Genomic DNA, 21,573 nt, shown 5'->3' on the forward strand with positions numbered 1-21,573 from the left:
AAAATACTTAAATTCGAAAAATTATAAATCTCAGCTCTAATCTGTATATAAATTAGGGTAAGATGTAGCTTAAAAATGTTAAGTCGATTTAATATTCAAAAGAAAATACAAAGGGAGTGACCTGTACCCTCGTTAGAATTTCATTAGCTTCACGGAAATCTTCCAAAATCTCTTCGGAAAACTCCTATGTTTATTTCTGATTCAGCTCCATATAGCCTTCATTCTTCAAATAATATCTACATTCCACCTACCCCTATTATTCGATCAGATATCAATCTCCTCATTGCTTGTCAACAGGTCTGGAATTCACTACCTTCTTCAGCACAGAGATGCCACTCATTTGGGACTTTTAAAAGGATTCTTAAGGGTCATTTAATAAAGAATCAAATAGAATAACTTTTTTCCCTCTGAGGAGTTGATGTCCCATGATGTCCCTTCTGCGCTTTGACTCCCAGGCCTCAGGTATGTTCTCTGTGTTCAGGTATGTTCTATTGTTCTCTTTTTTTGTAGTTGTTGCTTATACTGTATACCACTTGTATATATTACTTTTATTGTAGTTGTTATTAGTATTTTTTTTTGTACTCCCCTTGTATCCCTGGCCATGGAGCCTTTCGAGGGGGAATAACTGTATTGTAATTCCGTTTTGAATTGTATTGTATTGAATAATTATAAACTTCTTCTTCTTCTTTTTTTAATAGCCTATTGACTCCAGTAAAAAAAGCCAAAAACTAGTCTATACAAATAGTTTAAATCCATACCAAATCACAAGGAACATTTATGGCAAAACCAAACAAAACATTTTGGTATGCTAATATTCAATAAAATAGAGACTATCACGATTTTTTTTCAGGAAATTATTTTGAATATTCAATTCAAAGTAATAACTAGAAATCATTTAAAGGAATGAATCAATCCCACAAAAACAAAATGCATTCTCTCCAAAAATGAGCCTTTTTGCAGAAAACTAAAGCCTCAAGCTACTAGACATTATGGAACGTGATCACAAATATTATGTTTCAAATAAGCATAAATAAAGAAATGTGCCAGCCAGAAATTCCAAGGATGACACCAATAAATAGCGCAAAGCTGATAATCATAAATAGCGCATCTATCAACTAGTTTGTTTGTCAGTAATGTTTTGCGCTTCTGGGTAGTCAAAATAAAGCACTTACTGAAGCTACTCACTACAATATGGTACTTACCTTAACTGTTTCTAATTGTCCAGATTTCATCTCGAAGCCAAAGGGAGACCAGAACAAATTCTGCAAAGAAGCGTATTTTTTATTCTCACAATAATACTTAAGCACAGCAACACTTCAGGATTACACGCAAAACATACAGCATTAATACGAGATATCTTTCAATACAGACATACATGGAAGAACAACATTCCACAGTAATATACCACAAAAGAAACATCTAGCATGATGTTTGAAACTCTGAAAATGAGACTCTAATGTTTCTATTATACTCTAGAAGTCAAATCAGGCTTAGAAATCACAGGAGGTACACTTCAAAACCTATATTGTATGAGAAGCAGACTCTGCGCCATATCTGAAAAACTCAAATAATTTTGCAAGCCATTTTTGAAATGCATCATAATCCCCCAGGCTGCATATAGAATTATTCACTTCCATATTAGATTTAGAACCACTGCAGACATTATTTTGAGTGAGAAACGGAAACATAACATGAAATCATTAATATTTTACTATTATTCTTAAATTCAAACACAGATAATATTACAGCGTTCATGCTAAAGCTGAATTGTCAATAAAATGTGGGGCTGGCAATGGAAAAATATAAATAGTAAAAGTTAAATATAAAAAAAAATAGATCATTATAAAATGTCTGTTTTACTAGTTGTAAATTTACTTCTCCACTCTTCGAATTAGCTTTTGCAAATCGATCTCATAGCGCCAGGCAGCTGATCTACTTAGACCTTGATATGCCACCAGTCAACCTTTTATCTAGATTTTTGGAAAATAAATTGTTTGTGATGTAAGTTCTATAAAACTCTTTTACTGATTCTGGTGTCATGAAAATGTGTCAAAGTTTCAGAAACATGTTTTCGAAGCTTGCGTTTTCTCATAGCTTTGACAGTTAATTCTTTAAAATCCTATTACTTACAACTCACTGTGGTACCAGTCCACCTGAGGCCAACACCTGCGAATGGACCTCTTCCATCCTAATCTATCCAAAGCTTCCCTATTTAACCGAACCCTCCCAATAATTATAAATTTCCTTTAGATCCTGCCTTACGGCTTCTTCCTATCCTATCAGGGGACGACCTACTTTTCGTTTTGCCCTTGTTGAATAAGCTCCAAAAAATCTTTGGCAATATGTCATTCCTCATCAGCAAAACGTATCCAATTGGGAAAAATGCAATATACCCCTGTATGTTGTCACTATTGCTTCGCTTCTAAGCTGCATCAAAGCTCCGCTTCGTCTATTCTGCTCAGCCCCTTCCAATGTCTCAGTCACTATTGATTTCAATGCTTATTACCATCAAGTCATCCATGCTCTGAAAGTTGCCGAATCAAAACTGGTTCCAACAAGACGAGCCGAAATTTGGACAGAGAAACCAATTTGGTCCGAATCCACCGAACTCCAGGCCAAAATTATATGCAAAAACGTGGCTGAACATTTGGACTGCTTGTGGTAGACCACTACGCAGGACTGCACTCGAGCTGAAACAGAGCGTAAAACGCAAATTCAAAGCTGAAATGAAGAGGTGCCGAATTATCAGGCAACAGTTCACTGGAAATAAGAAATCACGGCTAAGCCTAATCAGATCAGACGATCGTCCATCTAGTACTTTTCTGACACTGGATGATTGGCACTTTTACTGTATTTCCACGTATGGAGATAAGAATCTTACTATGACCAAACAGTATGAAACGGAAGTTTCCAGCTGGCTTGTACGTTTTTCAGGGCAGAATTGCGTTGTTACCATTTCCCTTGAGAAGATCAAGCTATCTGTCAGAAAAGTACTTTCCAAAGCAAAGAATGGGACAGAAAGCAATAATCTTATAATAAAATACCTCAAGGACTTGCCTGAATTTTTCTATTCCCCATCTTCAGCTTATCTTCCAGATGGGTATCACCAGCGGTTTTATTCCTAACACTTCCCTGAGAGGGGTCATTTCATCTATCGCCAAAACAGGAAAAGATCCAAACAAATACAAATCTTATAGACCAATAACCATCTCGTGCATCTTGAGCAAAGTGTTTGATATGTGATCTTCTCCAAGCTTGACACTGGACACTTTTGGGACAATCAGCTAGGAACCCCGAAACGTCTCGGGTTCCCAGAGGCTCATTGCCTTCTGGCTAACGTACTCATGGACTTGGAAAGAAATAAGGCGCCTCTATATACATGCACTTTGGATATGTTGAAGGCGTTCGATAGCGTCAATCACATGCAAGCAATAAATGCTCTACTGCACAATGGAGTAAGTTTGAGCATATTGAGTACTCTGAAATTTTTGTACAAGAATTCGACCGCGTTGTCCAAAGGGAAGGTGCAATTTCAGATCCTGCAAAATCATAAGACGTTTGAGGCAAGGCAGCGTTCTTAGATTTCTTGCAATCTCCAAGACTCTGGACTGTATCTCTCCCTCTCTCCTATTGCATGGTACTGACCTGTCTCACTTGCCATACGCTGATGAAGTCCTCCTGCTCAATAGATCCGAAGCAGACTTACGAGACAACCTGAATTGACTCCTAAGTGACTTTCAATCTATTGGGCTTTCTATTAATATTGATGCACTGCTTTAATGCACTGCTAAGTGATTCTGTCACTCTTGGAAATAATGTTGTCCCTAAGAAATCGGAGCTGAGATATCTTGGTATTATGACAGCAGAAACAATCATCAAAACTGGAAAAGCAATTGTTAAGACCTATGCTTTGCCGAAAAACAAGCTGTCTTTATGCAACATGTCTTCAAAGGAATCGTTCCTGGATGGTCCATAAATCCAGAACTTTTTACTTCATGTGGACAAGCGAATTGTTGGTTTTCTATATGAAAAGGGTGTGGGCGTCCTACTACCAGGCACGTGAAAGGCATATGGATCTCTACGAAGCAAAAGTTTTCCAAAATCCTAGCTCAACATTGTAGAGATCTTATTAATAGCAATTCTACCCGTGCAAAACAAGATCAAAATATGGTATTTAAATGTGTCTGCTCCTCAGCACCCTCTTCTTTGTCACCATCGCCAGCTGGCACTCCAGAGGCTGAATGGTATGCAAATTACGAATATGAGTTTTCTGCCCCTGATCCCATGACAGAGCAATCCTATGAAGTAGTTCGGATCAGTTTCTAGATGCTCAACCCAATGAAGATTATGTGGTCAGTACCAGTTCTGTCTAAGATGCCATCCAAAAATTAAAATGGAAACGTTCAGCTGGTATTGACCAAGTCAGTGTGATTCAAGCCATCTATCTCTAATTATCCAGATGATTTTCAGGGAAATCTGAGGGTTGCAAGCTGTTTGAGATACTATTTATTAGGAGACTTGAAAAAGTCTGCTATACTCCTCCTCAACAGCTTGGATTTAAGTGAGGTACCGGGTGTGCTGATGCTTTAACTGCTGTTGCAACTGCCCTGATTAATGGGGAATCCTTGGGAGAAAACATTGTTTTGGGGGTCATGATATCAGAAATGCATTCGTTTCTCTTATCTATGCAGTGATGCTTTTGAAAGCTGGTAAATGTGGATCTCTTTGGGATTTACATTCAAGACTACATATCTGCCTGAAACTACCCCCAGGTAAAGGCATGCCCCCGATTTCGCACAGACAACTTATCCCAGTCAAGAAAGGGGCCCGTCAAGGAGCTGTCACCGCTCCTGACCTGTTTAATAACTAAGCACTGGAAGCCCAAGATTTCTACCCACCTTATCCCAGTCAAGAAAGGGGCTCGTCAAGGAGCTGCCATCTCTACTGACCTCTTCAATAACTATGTACTGGAAGCCCAAGATTTCTGCCAACTTTCACTGATTTTTCACTGCCATCTCTACTGAACTCTTCAATAACTATGTACTGGAAGCCCAAGATTTCTGCCCACTTTCACTGATTTCAGCTGATGACATCCTAAGCCTTAGTTAAACTCTTCAACATATCGCCAAAATTTTTGGAAGCCTTGAAGCAGAATATTAGAAATTTGGGCTTGAATTCAACTCCTCCAAATCAGTATTGTCCTGTTTAACTGGAAAACTTGGATCCAGCTTGGATCTAGCTCTGTTCAACATATAGATCACCTTATGTATCTAGGTCTGCCCATTTCTTCTTCTATCCGACACGCCCGAAAACTTCTTCTTGAACAAATCAGACATAGGATCTCAGCAGCTTACGCTTCCATTGTTTTTTGTAAGCTTTGATGCAACTGACTTCTTCTAGCAAGTCTATTTAATGCTGTTAGCCTTCTCCATATCCTCTATACTGCATCCTTCTGGAAACTTCCTTGTTTTCTAACAAGAAAACAGGAGCTAAGAGCTCATATGGCACTTGTGACGAGGTATGAAGAGCTAAGAGCCAAGAGATCATATGGTATGAGCTCTAACAAAATTCTATGAATCAATAGATTGATTTAAAAGAAAACAAGAGGCTTAATGCCGGTCAGGATTTAAAACAAGAGCTCTGAGTCACGATGTCCTTCTAAATATCAAAATTCATTAAGATCCGATCACCCACTCGTATGTTATAAATACCTAATGTTTTCTAATTTTTCCTCTCCCTTTAGCCCCCCAGATGGTCGAATCTGGGAAAACGACTTTATCAAGTCAATTTGTACAGCTCACTGACACGCCTACCAATTTTCATCGTCCTAGCACGTCCAGAAGCACCAAAATCGCCAAATCACTGAACCCCTCCCCCCAACTCCCACAAAGAGAGCGAATCCAGTACGGTTCCGTCAATCACGTATCAACGACATTTGCATATTCTATCCACCAAGCTTCATCCCGATTCCTCCACTCAAAGTGTTTTCCAAGATTTCCCCCTCCAACTCCCCCAATGTCAAAAGATCTGGTCGGGATCTGAAGTAAGAGCTCTGAGACATGAATTCCTTCTAAATATCAAATTTCATTATGATCCGATCAACTATTCGTAAGATAAAAATACCCCAATTTTCACGTTTTCTAAGAATTCTGGTTTCCCCCTCCAATCCCCCAAATGTCACAGGATCTGTTCGGAATTTAAAATTAGAGCTTTAAAGCACAAGATCCTTCTAAATATCAAATTTCATTAAGATATGGTCACCCTTTCGTAAGCTACAAATACCTCAATTTTCAAAATTACCCCCCCCCCAACTCCACCAAAGAGAGCAGATCCGGTCCGGTTATGTCAGTTACGTATCTTAGACAGGTTTTTATTCTTCCCATCCAGTTTCATCCAGATCTCACCGCTTTCCGGATTTAAAATAAGAGCTCTAAGTCACGATGTCCTTCTAAATATCAAAATTCATTAAGATCCGATCACCCACTCGTATGTTATAAATACCTATTGTTTTCTAATTTTTCCTCTCCCTTTAGCCCCCCAGATGGTCGAATCTGGGAAAACGACTTTATCAAGTCAATTTGTGCAGCTCACTGACACGCCTACCAATTTTCATCGTCCTAGCACGTCCAGAAGCACCAAAATCGCCAAATCACTGAACCCCTCCCCCCAACTCCCACAAAGAGAGCGAATCCAGTACGGTTCCGTCAATCACGTATCAACGACATTTGCATATTCTATCCACCAAGCTTCATCCCGATTCCTCCACTCAAAGTGTTTTCCAAGATTTCCCCCTCCAACTCCCCCAATGTCAAAAGATCTGGTCGGGATCTGAAGTAAGAGCTCTGAGACATGAATTCCTTCTAAATATCAAATTTCATTATGATCCGATCAACTATTCGTAAGATAAAAATACCCCAATTTTCACGTTTTCGAAGAATTCCGGTTTCCCCCTCCAATCCCCCAAATGTCACAGGATCTGGTCGGAATTTAAAATTAGAGCTTTAAAGCACAAGATCCTTCTAAATATCAAATTTAATTAAGATATGGTCACCCTTTCGTAAGCTACAAATACCTCAATTTTCAAAATTACCCCCCCCCCCCCAACTCCACCAAAGAGAGCAGATCCGGTCCGGTTATGTCAGTTACGTATCTTAGACAGGTTTTTATTCTTCCCACCCAGTTTCATCCTGATCTCACCGCTTTAAGTATTTTCAAAGATTTCCGGTACCCCCCAACTGCCCCCCTCCCAAATTACGCTGGATCCGGCTGGGTTTTAAATAAGAGATCTGAGTTACGAGGTCTTTCTAAATATGCAATTTCATTAAGATCCGATCACTCCTTCGTAAGTTGAAAATACGTCATTTTTTCTAATTTTTCAGAATTAACCTCCTCCCCCCAATAGAGCGGATCCGTTCCAATTATGTAAATCACATATCTAATATTTCTGCTTGTTTTTCCCGCCAAGTTTCATCCCGATCCCCCCAATCTAAGCGTTTTCTATTATTTTAGGTCCCCCCACCCAAAAATCCCCCCAATGTTACCAGATCCTGTCGCGACTTAAAATAAGAGCTTTGAGACCCGATATCCTTCTAAATATCAAATTTCATTGAGATCCGATCACCCGTTCGTAATTTAAAAATACCTCATTTTTTTTAATTTTTCAGAATTACCCCCCCCCCCCCCAACTACCCCAAAGAGAGCGAATCCGTTCTGGTTATGTCAATCATGTACCTAGGACTTGTGCTTATTTTTCCCACCAAGTTTCATCCCGATCCCTCCAATCTAAGTGTTTTCCAAGTTTTATGTTTCCCCCTCCCAACTCCCCCCAATGTCACCGGATCCGGTCGGGATTTAAGATAAGAGCTCTGAGACACGATATCCTTCTAAATATCAAATTTCATTGAAATCCAATCAACCGTTCGTAAGTTAAAAATACCTCATTTTTTTAGTTTTTCAGAATTACCCCCCCCCCCCCAACAACCCCAAAGAGAGCAGATCCGGTCCGGTTATGTCAGTCACGTATCTTAGACAGGTTTTTATTCTTCCCATCCAATTTCATCCTGATCTCACCGCTTTAAGTATTTTCTAAGGTTTCCGGTTGAGATTTAAAATTAGAGATCAGAGTTACAAGGTCCTTCTAAATATGAAGTTTCAGGTTAAAAAGTTAAAAATACATAATTTTTTCTAATTTTTTAGAATTAACCCCCCCCCCCCAATAGAGCGGATCCGTTCCAATTATGTAAATCATGTATCTAAGACTTCTGCTTATTTTTCCCACCAAGTTTCATCCCGATTCCTCCAATCTCAGCGTTTTCCATCATTTTAGGTTAGCCCACCCCAAACTTCCCCCAATGTCACCAGATCCGGTCGGGATTTAAAATAAGAACTTTGAGACACGATATCCTTCTAAATATCAAATTTCATTGAGATCCGATCACCCGTTCATAAGTTAAAAATACCTGATTTTTTTTAGTTTTTCACAATTAACCCCCCCCCCCCCCCAACTAAGCCAAAGAGAGCAAATCCGGTCCAGTTATGTCAGTCACGTATCTTAGACAGGTTTTTATTCTTCCCATCCAGTTTCATCCGGATCTCACCGCTTTAAGTATTTTCTAAGATTTACCGTTCCCCCCAAATGCCCCCCCCCCCAATTACGCTGGATCCGGTTGAGATTTAAAACAAGAGATCAGAGTTACGAGGTCCTTCTAAACATGAACTTTCATGAAGATCCGATCACTTCTTCGTAAGTTAAAATACGTCAATTTTTCTAATTTTTCAGAATTAACCCCCCCCCCCCCCAATAGAGCGGATCCGTTCCAATTATGAAAATCACGTATCTAAGACTTCTGCTTATTTTTACCACCAAGTTTCATCCCGATCCCTCCAATCTAAGCGTTTTCCATCATTTTAGGTTCCCCCACCCAAAACTCCCCCCAATGTCACCAGATCCGGTCGGGACTTAAAATAAGAGCTTTGAGACACAATATCCTTCTAAATATCAAATTTCTTTGAGATCGGATCACCGGTTCGTAAGTTAAAAATACCTCATTTTTTCTAATTTTTCCGAATTAACCCCCCCCCCCACTACTCCAAAGAGAGCGGATCCATTCCAGTTATGTCAATCATGTATCTAGGAATTGTACTTATTTTTCCCACCAAGTTTCATCCCGATCCCTCCACTCTAAGTGTTTTCCAAGTTTTAGGTTTCCCCCTCCCAACTCCCCCCAATGTCACCAGGTCCGGTCGGGATTTAAAATAAGAGCTCTGAGACACGATATCCTTCTAAATATAAAATTTCATTGAGATCCGATCACCCATTCGTAAGTTAAAAATACCTCATTTTTTCTAATTTTTCAGAATTACCCCCCCCCCCCAACTACCCCAAAAAGAGCGGATCCGTTCCGGTTATGTTAATCATGTATCTAGGACTTGTGCTTATTTAAGATATCGAACGAGAAACATGAAGAATGTCATCAGCAAAGTTCAGCAGCGAAAGATTAATCCCACGGAAAAAGCACGACGGCTTTATTACTTGCTGTGCTTCGATAATAGCGTAATTAAACAGTGATGGAGAAGTTTTGCCACCTTGACGTACGCCTTTCTTGACTCTCAGCATTTCTTTAGAAGGAAAACTGCCGGACGGAGAGGGGATCAGGATAACAGCCGAGAGCTTATTGTACATACTGTAAACAGGGGAAATGATGCAAGAGGAAACACCTCGCTGAAGGTCTTTGAGCAGGATATGGCCATGGATGCCAGAATCGAAGGATCTACTAACATCAAGTGCTCCAAAGACGAGAAGATCACCATTTTTATCTGCATCAATAAAAAGATTTGCAAGAACGCTGTGAACGTGTTCCCGTCCTGAGTGCTTTTTGAAACCGAACTGGTCGTCCGGAGTAGTGCATCCAAGTGCAATTTCATCAAAAATAAGGGACTCAAATAGCTTACAAAAAGTAGTTGAAACAGTGATCGGCAGATATGAAGCGCACTGGTCAGCTGGTTTACCTTTTTTGAGAATAGGATGGACCAATCCAACACCAAAGCTGTCTGGAACGATGCCAGTAACGAAAATCATTTGAAATGGCAGAGAAAGGTGCTCTAGGAGAAGATTGGTGGCAAAGCTTAAATGGGTACCAGATATACCATCGATGCCCTTAGATTTCTTTTTTTTACCTTATCAATTTTGGAACGCATCAAGGACGGAGTGACCAGGACACCAATATCCTTAACTGCAAACTGAAACTCCTTAGCGAGGGCCTGGCAAAAGGTGTTATCTAGGTAGGAATTAGGGGCTGAAAATTGGTCTCTGAAGTAGTCGCACCAGTCTTTTTCTGGCATGCAGGGCGGGCCACTGGAAGATTTATTCTTAGATCGAAGATGCCATAAAGCAAGAGGCGAATTATCGACAATCTCGCTGGTACGGGCAATTTCGTTAGCCTTATGCTGTGCGATGGCTTTGGGAAATTTACGTTTCGTGTAAATACGAACAGCGTTGACTACTCCAGAGCGCGGCTTCCCACAATCTACCCATAAATGTAGCGAGAATTTTGCTGAATCACATGCGGCGAGGAGATTAGGATTATTCCGCCAGTTACGCACTTCCGTGCCGTGGCGAATATTGCGGACCGGAACTGCAGTTTTCTCAGCTGTATGGATAGCATACGTTATCTCAGAACAGTAGATGTTTAGTAGGATGTTTTTTCTGATTCTACTGTCATATTTGGACAACAGAGAAGTGCGAAAGGAATTCGGATCTTCGACAGTATGTAGTCACATGAACTCTGGTAGGAATCGATGTTAGCTGCTTTCTCAGTTGAGGCTGAACAACCATTTAGGTGGGTAATTTGTGGGTGAAGTTTGCGGCAAGGGCTTTACTTGAAAAGAATTACAGATCGGCATGTGGTCGGATATGGAGTAATCAAGAAGAACCGTAGTATTAGAGGTGGGTTCAATCATAGAAGAACAATAGAAATAGTCCAACTGAGACACGGAACCAGACTGATGGATGTACGTAAAATCACGATCATTTCCAACATAGGTGAGACTTGGACAAGCATGGAGCAAGATCTGAGATCTATTGTTTTCAGGGTCAGACAGTTCACAGTTAAAGTCACCAAACAGGAGACAACTTAGGCATTCATATTCATATTTTAATACTAGCTTGGCAATAGATGTACATGTGAGAGAGAACTTTCTCTCAGACATATCATTACGGTAATTAGTAGGAAAATAAACGACGAATATGACCACATTCGAAACTTCAACCGCAAGGAAACTTTCAGATTTAGCAACTAGATTACCAAGTAGCTCTTTCCGTATCATCAGGGCCAAACCACCTGAAGGCCTACCGCGAGTGGACTTAGCATGGTGAAAAAACAGATGAGAAGACGTGAACTCCAACAGTTGACAACTATCGCTTGACAAGAAGTGTTCCTGAAGACCCACCACGTCAAACCGCAAGCAAAGTTCAGACAGTAGGTGATGTCTTGGTACAATTTACACATTGATGTTCCACGATACAATTTTTAAGGTTTCTTCAGGCATTGGAATTCTTTAGAAGAGACTGAGCGACAGGACATTTAAAAGTGTAACATGGGAGGTCGGAGAAATTGCAAAGAGCACACTTAAGTGCCTTGGTACAAGGATTATCTTTAGGTGGAGTGGACAGCCTCACCACGCTTGGAACATTTTCGGGTACCTGAGCACGCAGACGCAAAATGACCATATGACTGGCAAGAAAAGCATTGGAGTGGCAAGCGTTGAAATATACTAATGGGGAGTCTTTCGCACCCTATGATGGGCGGAAAGCGAATAGAAGACTCGAGGTCCTCTTTAGACTCAAAAAGAAGCTTAAACGAACGGGAGTTTCGGATTTGAGTTGCTTTCAAACAGTTGGCAATCAGATCATATAGGCATTTTTGATCCAGATCTTCAGGAACATAACGGATAATACCGAAAAAGGAGGGGCATTGGAGTTTAGGCTCGACTTCAGGGTTAATCCCGGTTATGCGTGATATATTAGATTCGGCACCACTTATCCTTTGTGACTACTTTCCAGGCGTCTCTACTTGGACGAAGCTCGATTATATTCCCACTAGCTTCTCCACAAACATGCTCCAGATAAGCTTTACGGGAGTCAGGCTTTTTAAGGTCTAAGGGGGGCTTCTTGAGAATAACTGCATAGGAAGGCTTGGCCGGTGGAGTGACTAATTGATTCATGGATGTAGCAAGTTTCTCAGCTGCAAGGACTTTTTTCTCACTTTCAATAAAGTCCTTCAAATTATTGGAGATTTTTGTCACTTTTTGAGTAACAATAGCATTCAATTCATCAGGCTTAGTTGAGACCTCCGTAGGATCAAAGATTACGATTTTCGGCAATTTGATCTGGTTAGTCTCACATAACTGGATCAGTTTCAGCTAAAGAGTCAGTCAGACTCTTTAGCTCTACATTCTTTTTGAGTGTGTTCATATTCCTGGGACTTATAACACTGAAGGACTCTGCAATAGTACTGATATACAATATACCTCCCTTTTTCTTCCAAAGCACCAAACATTTGGTGCTTGCGTATATATTGTTGCACTTTGTCCTTTAGTGAGGATTCCAAATAGAGTTTGAGAGTAGGGGGGATGGAAGTTTTGGGTGGGAACAGGTAGACCCTGGTTAGGTAACTGAAGCATTCAGCTGCAATCACAATTGTCTAAAGTGTAAGTATGGTAAAATAATCAAGGAAATACGAAGAATCACCAATACTCACGAGATAATTATAACTTGAAGCAGAAGATATTATACCCAACCGGTTAATTTTGAACTTTCCAATGCTTAGAAGATTTGAATTTCCAAACTATAAGCTCAATTCCGTTTTATATTTTTCAATATCATGCGTTCGCCAGCGTACCATAGTATAAAGTTGCAAAATAATATTAAAATTTTGGAACGAACAGTGAGCCTTCCACTAATTCTATTTCGGGTAGATCATGGGAAAAGAAAGATTTTTGGGGAGTTTTCGGGGATTCGGGGAACGACATTTTTTTTCGGGGATTTTTCTCAATGTTCGGGGAAATCCCCGAAAATTCGGGGACAATGGAAGCACTGGTTTAAATAATTGTCCCACATTCTGAAGCAGTGATGTATTCTGTTTTCTTTTTTCTTATGCTCTGTCTATCGACACATGTTTTTCAATAATTTCAATAATAATGATACTTTAATTCTTGTAAGATTGTTTAACGTTATTGTTCTGCAGCATATATAGTATGTCGCGCCACTTTGAAGATTATGTAAATTATACTTGTTCACTTAAAAGTCTTTTTTCTGGTTTCTTTTGTATATTTGCCTGTCTTGTATTTTGCAAAGTGTTAAATTGTTGTCTTTATTGTTTTACCATTTTGTTTTCTTTTAATGCTCTGTCTTTTTGCTTTTGTATGATGGGTTTTCAAATAAATAAATAAGCAAATAAACAACTTCCGCCATTCAACGTGCTTATGCGTCTGTAGTGCCGAAGTGCGGACGGTACTCCAGGAAATCTCTTCCCTCGAATTATTTTTCAGTGTCCCTAACACACATAATCTACCTTGCCGAACCTAACCTACTGAAGGCCTTGACCGAGTTCGTTGATTTTTGAATTAAAATAGAATAGTTCTGGGCATCAAGTCATGGCTAACTGTAAAAAAGGTCAAGGCAGTTAATCCAATTGAGTGAGAGGTAATTCTGGCATTAACCCCCCTCCCCCTTATTTGGATTGTATAAAAATGATGTTAGTTCATTTTTTAATAGATATGTATATCTATTATGTCTGTGAGAGAAACTGAAAACGTCAAAAGATGCTATTATAAACCGAGTCCACTGATTTTTGAATTAAAATGGAATAGTTATGGGCATCAAGCCATGGCTAATTTTAGAAAAAGTCAAGACAGATTGTCAAATTGAGTGAGAGGCAGTTCTGGCATTAATCCTCCCCCCCCCCCTATTAAGATTGTATTTCAGGACATTACAAAGGTAATTTCCCAAGCAATGTTCAGCTTGTAAACAAGCCTGGTAAATACAACTGTGCAATCTGAAAGCGCCTTAGAGCAGAACTTAGTGGTATAAGAGACAAGGTTAACAGTGTAGAAGCAGCCCTATTATCTAAGTGCAGTGTTGCTGAAACTAAGCAAATTGTACAGGAAGAGGTGAGGGCTTTGAGTGTAAATTTCCAGAAGTCATTTGAAACAGATGCTTGTAAAATTATTTATGCCAAAAAAGATTGCAAAGCACGAAAGAACAACATTGTTACTTATGGCTTTGAAATATCAAAGAATGATGGCAGTGCTCTCAAAAATCTCCTTTCAAGCAAGTACGGGATCGCAAGAAGCCCTATTAGTAATGTTTGACATCTACATGTGCTGAGTGGAACAAGCAAATCACCCAATACTATTTTGTCGGTTTTATCTACAGTGTATTCTTTCCAACTCAAGAAACAAATCCTGAAAGAATCGTTTGATACAAAAGAGGATATCTAGTTCCACTCAAAGCAGGACCATGAAAAAACATAAATAGCTTGTGGAACAGCTGAAGGAACAAACAGGTGAAAAAAACTTGCCATATGTGATTTCAAGATCGTTACAAAAAATGGGCCACCAATGGGGCAGACCCCAATGCAAGTGTAGAACCCAAAACTTTGGATTATGTAAACAGCGTGAATATTAGTGTTGCGTCTCTTGAAAAACTATCAACTGTAGTGCAGATTTAACTCAATATGAAACGGAATTGGAAAGTTTTTGGACTGCAAAATCCACAATGGATACTCCAACATTTGTCTCACTACAGGAGAATGTAGATGAACCCAACTGCAAGACAAACTAACACAGTAAAAAAGACCAAAAAAGAGTAAGTATAGATTTTTCTGCTCTTATCACTAACGTTGACCAACTTAATAACAAGCTAAACTAGACCTACGTTGCCCGGGCAACGTGAAGTGTTGCGGCAACCTTTGTCCGGCTTCGCCGACTAAAGTGTTGTGAGAGCAACACGTTGGTTTTGTTTCTTCGCTATTGATCAGTAATCACATGATCAAAGGCTATTCCTCGGCGTTGAAAAAACAACAACAAAATAGTATCGAAAGAAGGGATTAAATTGACTTTGCAGCCAGTTGAACTTTATCCTTTTCAATCGTAGACATCGTGACGGATGAAAACTCGGAACAATATCTTATATAATCTAGTTGGTATTATAAAGCTATCCCTAACTTTTCAGGATCAAAATACCATAGATGATATTCTATTAATTATTACGAAACTATCTCATTGTTTTACATTCTCGTTTGTGCTTGTTTTTTAACTATCGGTTAAATGATGAAGTTGTCAGCCTATCGAAGTTTTTAAAACGGTATGTTCAAACAAGAACGAAATCAGTTATCACATGACCAAAGGCTATTCCTCAGCGTTGAAAAAACAACAACTACAAAATAATATCAAAAGAAGGGACTAAATTGACTTTGCAGCCAGTTGAACTTTATCCTTTTCAATCGTAGACATCGTGACGGATGAAAACTTGGAACAATATATTATATAATCTAGTTGGTATTATAAAGCTATCCGTGACTTTTCAGGATTGAAATACCATAGGTGACACTAATTGTTACGAATCCACCTCATTGTTTTACGTTATCGTTTGTACCAGTTGCGTAAACACATAATTCTGTCAGATTTAAAGAGATCAAATACAATCTGCACCAATTTGCACAAATTTCTAGCCCAAAGTGAACAGATTCTTACAAGTCCCTCTCCCGTGATAGACATCAAGTTCACCGGAAACAAATAAATGGGTACACCAAATAGCAAAAGTTGCAAAACCCTCGTCGCTGAAGATGATTGTAGCCCAACAGCCGATTATTACTTACAAGTCCCCTACATGTCTTACCACTGGAACCAAATTGGCTTAACCATCAAATACACCGGAAACAAATAATAGGTACACCAACTAGCAAAAGTGGCAAACCCCTCATTGCCGAAGATTATTATAAGCTAACAGCCGTTTCTCGCCCAAAGTGAACCGATTCTTACTTATAAGTCACTCTCCCGTGATAGGCATCAAGTTCACCGGAAACAAATAAATGGGTACACCAACTAGCATAGTTGCAAACCCCTCATCGCTGAAGTTGACTGTAGCCTAACAGCAGATTATTTACTTACAAGTCCCCTACATGTCTTACCACTGGAACCAAATTGGTTTTACCATCATATACACTGGAAACAAATATTAGACACACCAACTAGCAAAAGTTGCTAACCCCTTATTGCTGAAGATGATTATCACCTAACAGCCAACTGTTGCTTACAAGTCCTCTATATGTCTCACAATTTGTACGGCCTAGATTTCGTTTCATTGTGTACCTTAATACTGAAGTTGTCAATCCTTTGAAACTTTCAAACTGGTATACCTCATGAAGGAATTTCTGTACCAAAAAATGGATGTCATATACTTTGATCAGCTCATCAAGAGCTATCGATTGCCGCCGAAAAAAAACTCTATCTGTCTTAGTTCAAAAGTTGATTTTTTTGCTGTAGGCCAACTTTCTAACGTCACCACTTAGAAAGGAGCAAAGATAGGCTCCAATTTCTTTAGCAATGAGAGGATAATATCCTTATGAGCATGTATATTTTATTTGAAAGGCATATTGAATAGAGAGTTGAACGTTCTATATTTTGTTATATAGGTTTACTTCCAAAAAGCATAAGAAAATATGTTTCACTAAATAACATGGAACACTTTTTAGGGATCAAAATGAATGCATTGCCTCTTAATGGTGGCAATTGGTATAATAAATTTTTTGCTCTTTCTTTTACTTAGCTATAGAAGATAAACACGTAACTTGATGTATCTTATTATGCTCTTTCTATATAGCCTATACTAATTTCTTCTTTTGCAAATTTGATTTTGAGCCCTCAAAGTGACACCATTTTCTTTACTGGAAAATTTTTACAGAAATTCTTAAAACTACCTTAAAACAATCATAAATATTTACTTATCTCATTCCTATATGTGTATTGCTTTACTTTACCCTTCGCCTTTATGGATATACATGCATTCCAATCTTTTTATTCTAACCATATTTTTCAGTTGCATGACACAGGATCATCCCACTGCTGGCAAGTATGCTTAAAAGTAATTAAATATACCGTAATGATTCTTTTGTTCTTTATTATTTTGCTGCAAAAGCTAATCAACCAATAGAAGCAAATATTTGTGGTTTAAAGTGGACATCACAATTTTTGGTTACCGTTTTCTACTGGCAAATAATTAAGAACAAGGGGTCACTTTAAGGGTTCAAAATGAAATTTGTTAAGGAAGCAATTAGTATATTTAGAAAAAAACATAAAAAGGAGTATTTGAGTAAAGGCGTGATATTACTAGCCGAAAAGAAACATTCTATACAAATACTAGCACTACCATCAGATTCCTTATTTTATGCTATTTCCGAAGATCTTGTTTTTTTTTTAAGAATGCACAAAACTCCCCCTCGTCCTCTGATGGTCCCTCATAAGGCTTTAATAATATATTTGTTTGTTTGTTTTTTTTCATCTATTGATATAGTGGGTAGCTTGTACAGACTGGAAGATTCCTGCAGTCTGGAATCTATCTTTGTCTGTGATAGAGCTCATAATTTACCAAAATATTACCATAAATTCTACTGTCCAGAAAAATGAAAATAATCCTGCAGAGTCACTGGTCAGTGATGATGGGGAGCCAAGGTCTCAGTGGTGTTCTGCTCTGCCTTCTATGGTTTGGTGGACCACCTCTTGTCAAAATCAATCTTAAATGCATCAGTAGAGGGGGTGTGACAGCTGCCCAACAAAGATTGTTCCAACAGACTTCTGCTCTACTAGAATAGTATTGATTGTGGACTGTGGTATAGACTCTATTTTTGGAGAAGTTGGGATTAAAAAAATCTTACAAGCCCTTCTGATATCTCTCTGGTGTCTGTGCACAAATGTTGGAAGCTGTAGTTTATTCAATTGAGATGAGTGATCAAGATTCTTGCATCTGTCAACAGTTTTGTCAATGATCTTGGACAGATTCTAGTTTCTGCTGATCACCATTGTTAAAGGGTATGGCAGCACACATCCAAAACTCTAGCAATGGTTGCACAAGAACATAGTACAGCTTGACTGTCATTTGAATTGTGTGCTATGTACAGTACTCTTAATTATACCAAGGGTCTGGAACACTTTGTCAACTACTTGTTGTGCATTATTGTGAAATTTCTGTTCCTCAGCAACAAAAATTCCCAAATTAATCTCAGCTGCTGAAGTGGTGATTAATTGTCTGAAGCCATAGCATTTAATAATATCATCCTACCACCTTTTGTTCTTTCTCCTGAAACGCACTGTCTTACATTATCAGATGCTAAATTTAAGCTTTCACTAGTGGACCCAAAGTGAGAGAGCATATAAATCTTCTTGTATGGAAGATTATTTCATTAACAAATCTGCAGATCTAAGAAGTTTTGAGTCATCAGCATAAAGGCTCATCTCATTTCTTAGAGTTTGTGGAGCAATATTAATCAAAGTGTTGACAACATTAGACCCAAGATTGTTCCTTCAAGAATGGTGCTGACAACTTCAGGATATTTTGAGAGAATTTCTTGCCTATTGTCTCCAAAGACCTTAACCCTCTGCACTCTTCAACTGAGGAACATAATCCCAAATTCTATCATCTCTTTGTTTATGCCAATAGCTATTATTTTTGACTTCAGTTGACAATTACAAGATTTATCACATACTTTGACAAAATCTAAGAGAACTATGTCAACTGGAATACTGCATTCTAGCAATCATTTGCATCTACAAAATTTGCTTTAATGGAGCATCCAGACCTAAAGCCATGTCGGCTATCTCTGACCAGTTTATTGTCAATTAAATCCTGCATAATTGCTGTATTCATGATTCCTTTAAGGCTTTTACTGACTTTGGAGGTGATGCTGATGAGATGATAATTAGCAGAATTTTTCTATTCCCCACCCTTGCAAACAAAAATAAAACTTGTGTAGCCAAACTGGAAAGACTTTTTGTTAGTATCCAAGGGCTTTAGGAACAATTTTGTAACAGGGGAGAAAAGGATCTGCATGAGCCTCATTCAAAGTCCAAAGGCTTCTTAAATATCATACTTTAAACTTCCTGGCAAGACGATATTATCTGGATGAGTGAAAACTGATTGTTCAGAGCTTCTGCTGTAACTTCTGCTTAATTTTTCCACCAAGTTTCATCCTTAATATATACCACCAAGTATTCATCCAGTTAAAAATATCTCACTTTTTCTAATTTTTCGAATTTAACCTTCTCCCTCAACTATCCCAGAGAGAGCATATCCGTTCCGGTTTTGTCAATTATGTATCTAGGACTTGCGCCTATTTTTCCCACCAAGTTTCATCCCAATCCCTCCACTCTAAGCATTTTCCAAGATTTTAGGTTCCCCTTCCGACTCCCCCTAATGTCACCAGATCTGGTCAGGATTTAAAATAATAGCTCTGAGACACGATATCCTTCCAAACATCAAACTTCATTAAGATCCCAACACCTGTTTGTAAATTAAAATTACTTCATTTTTTTCAAATTAACCAGCCCCCCACTACCCCCCAGATGGTCAAATCAGGAAAACAGCTATTTCTAATTTAATCTGGTCTGGTCCCTGATACACCTGCCAAATTTCATTGTCCTAGCTTACCTGGAAGTGCCTAAAGAAGCAAAACCAGGATAGACCAACATCAGCTTGACTTCAGCTGTAGCCAAAACCTTGGAGTGTATAGTCAATGCAAAAATCCAGTAGAGACTAACTTGGTTGAGACATATAATATTATTACTGACCTTCTGGACAAGGGGATATCAGTGGACTTGATAGTACCTGATCTTGCCAAATCATTTGACAAGGTACCACATAAACGTCTTAAAGCAAAGTTATCAGCTGTTGGCATCCATGCTGACATGATCAAATGGGTTATGAATTTCTTGACAGATCAGAAGTAGCAGATTTAACTTTTTATGGATAATGATGACAATGTCTTTCAGCTACCATGTGAAGACATCAGTGGAGTCCCTCAGGGTATGGCTTTGAGCCCTACCCTCTTTCTCATTTACATCAATGTTAAAATAAAGGTAGTCACCAATCACATCACAATTTACACTGATGATTCCAAGCTCTTTGGACCAGCAGACCAACAAAGTCTATAGTCAAATCTCCTGAAAATCCAAACCTGGGCAAATGATTAGCTGTTGGGGTTTAACTTCACAAAGTGCAGCATCATCCACTTTGGCAACAATAACCTATGCCATAAATACATGATGCTTGACAAGGGGTCACAGTCTTACATTCAGCTGCAGAATAACCATGATGAAAGAGATTTGGGTGTTATAGTTGATAACCAACTTAAATTTCATGAACACTGGCTATCAGAAGCATCAAGAGCAACTTCTAGTCTTGGTTTGCTCAAACAGACAAACACCAGTCACCTTTGTCTGTCTTCCTGAAGCTGTACAGGGCTTTTATCTGACCCATCCTGGATTTTGGGACATGTCTTACCTACCTCTTCTATAAGAATGAAACTAGCCTAGTCAAAGACATTCAACAGCATGTCCCAAAATGCATAAATGGTTTGCAAAATATGCTATACAATAAGAGGTTAAAGCACCTACACTCCCAATGCTCATCTTCAGACACCATTGATGTGACATGATGCTGACCTATGAATATAAAAGCAAACAAAACAACACTCTCTTCACAAAACATGCAAGTCAGCACCATACAAGAGGCCATGAATACAACTGGGACTGTCTCTCCTATTTAGCTGCCTATTGATTATTGATGCAAGATTTTATAAGAGTGTGTTACTAGGAGGTTGATCCCACTTGTTATTCCCAACTGTCTTGTATACTCTGTCCAAAGTTGCTGTTGTGCATTGGCATCAACTCTAAACCACTAGAAGTTGTATTGGTAAATTTGAAGATATTTCTATTGAGCTGAGCTATGAATTATCTTAAATCTTTTAGCAACTAAGGTTGAAGAACCTGTAGAAGAGACCAGGTAGATAATTAGATGAATAGGTCTATATCACCCAATACCTTGTATGCTCTTTTTGAATATAATAGTTGTTATTCTTGGAAGTTCAATAGCCCTTTATGGACCCTTACAAAATCATACCCTTTTATCTTGTTTTTGGCTACAGAAAAGGGCTAAAATATTGATTGAAAGCTACTATTATTTATAATTTCATTTTGTTAAAGTTGTATAATCCACAAGTATTTATATATCATGATCCAATTGAATAAAAAATTGCATGTTTACTTAAAGTCATTAGCATCACTCTTGTTTAAATCCATGTACCCATGAATTGTATTCACTGTAACAAAATCAAGAACCATAGGAAATATATAATTCCAGGCTATAAGAGGGACGGGTAAAGTATAGTGGATCTGTAGTCAAAATGTGTTAAACTTATAATTATTCTGCATAGACCTATTATTCAATAGCCTAAGAATTGTTACTGTTAAACCTTTCCTATAGCAAAAATCAGAGGAAAATGTATCATTATTAAGGGTCTA

At 38.6% G+C, this 21,573-nt stretch overlaps 1 protein-coding gene across 3 annotated transcripts in view; it reads right to left on the bottom strand.

Annotated features, from left to right (window-relative positions):
• Positions 1 to 21,573, bottom strand: part of LOC136024939 (sorting and assembly machinery component 50 homolog) — a 67,463-nt gene that overhangs the window by 37,660 nt on the left and 8,230 nt on the right. For all 3 annotated transcript variants that reach the window (XM_065700531.1, XM_065700532.1, XM_065700529.1), the window contains exon 2: positions 1,203 to 1,262. In XM_065700531.1, the coding sequence (XP_065556603.1) occupies positions 1,203 to 1,262 (60 nt within the window). The remainder of the gene's footprint in view (positions 1 to 1,202; positions 1,263 to 21,573) is intronic.

Source organism: Artemia franciscana, chromosome 3 (genome assembly GCF_032884065.1).
Source record: "Artemia franciscana chromosome 3, ASM3288406v1, whole genome shotgun sequence".
In the NCBI taxonomy this organism is placed as follows: Eukaryota; Metazoa; Arthropoda; class Branchiopoda; order Anostraca; family Artemiidae; genus Artemia; species Artemia franciscana.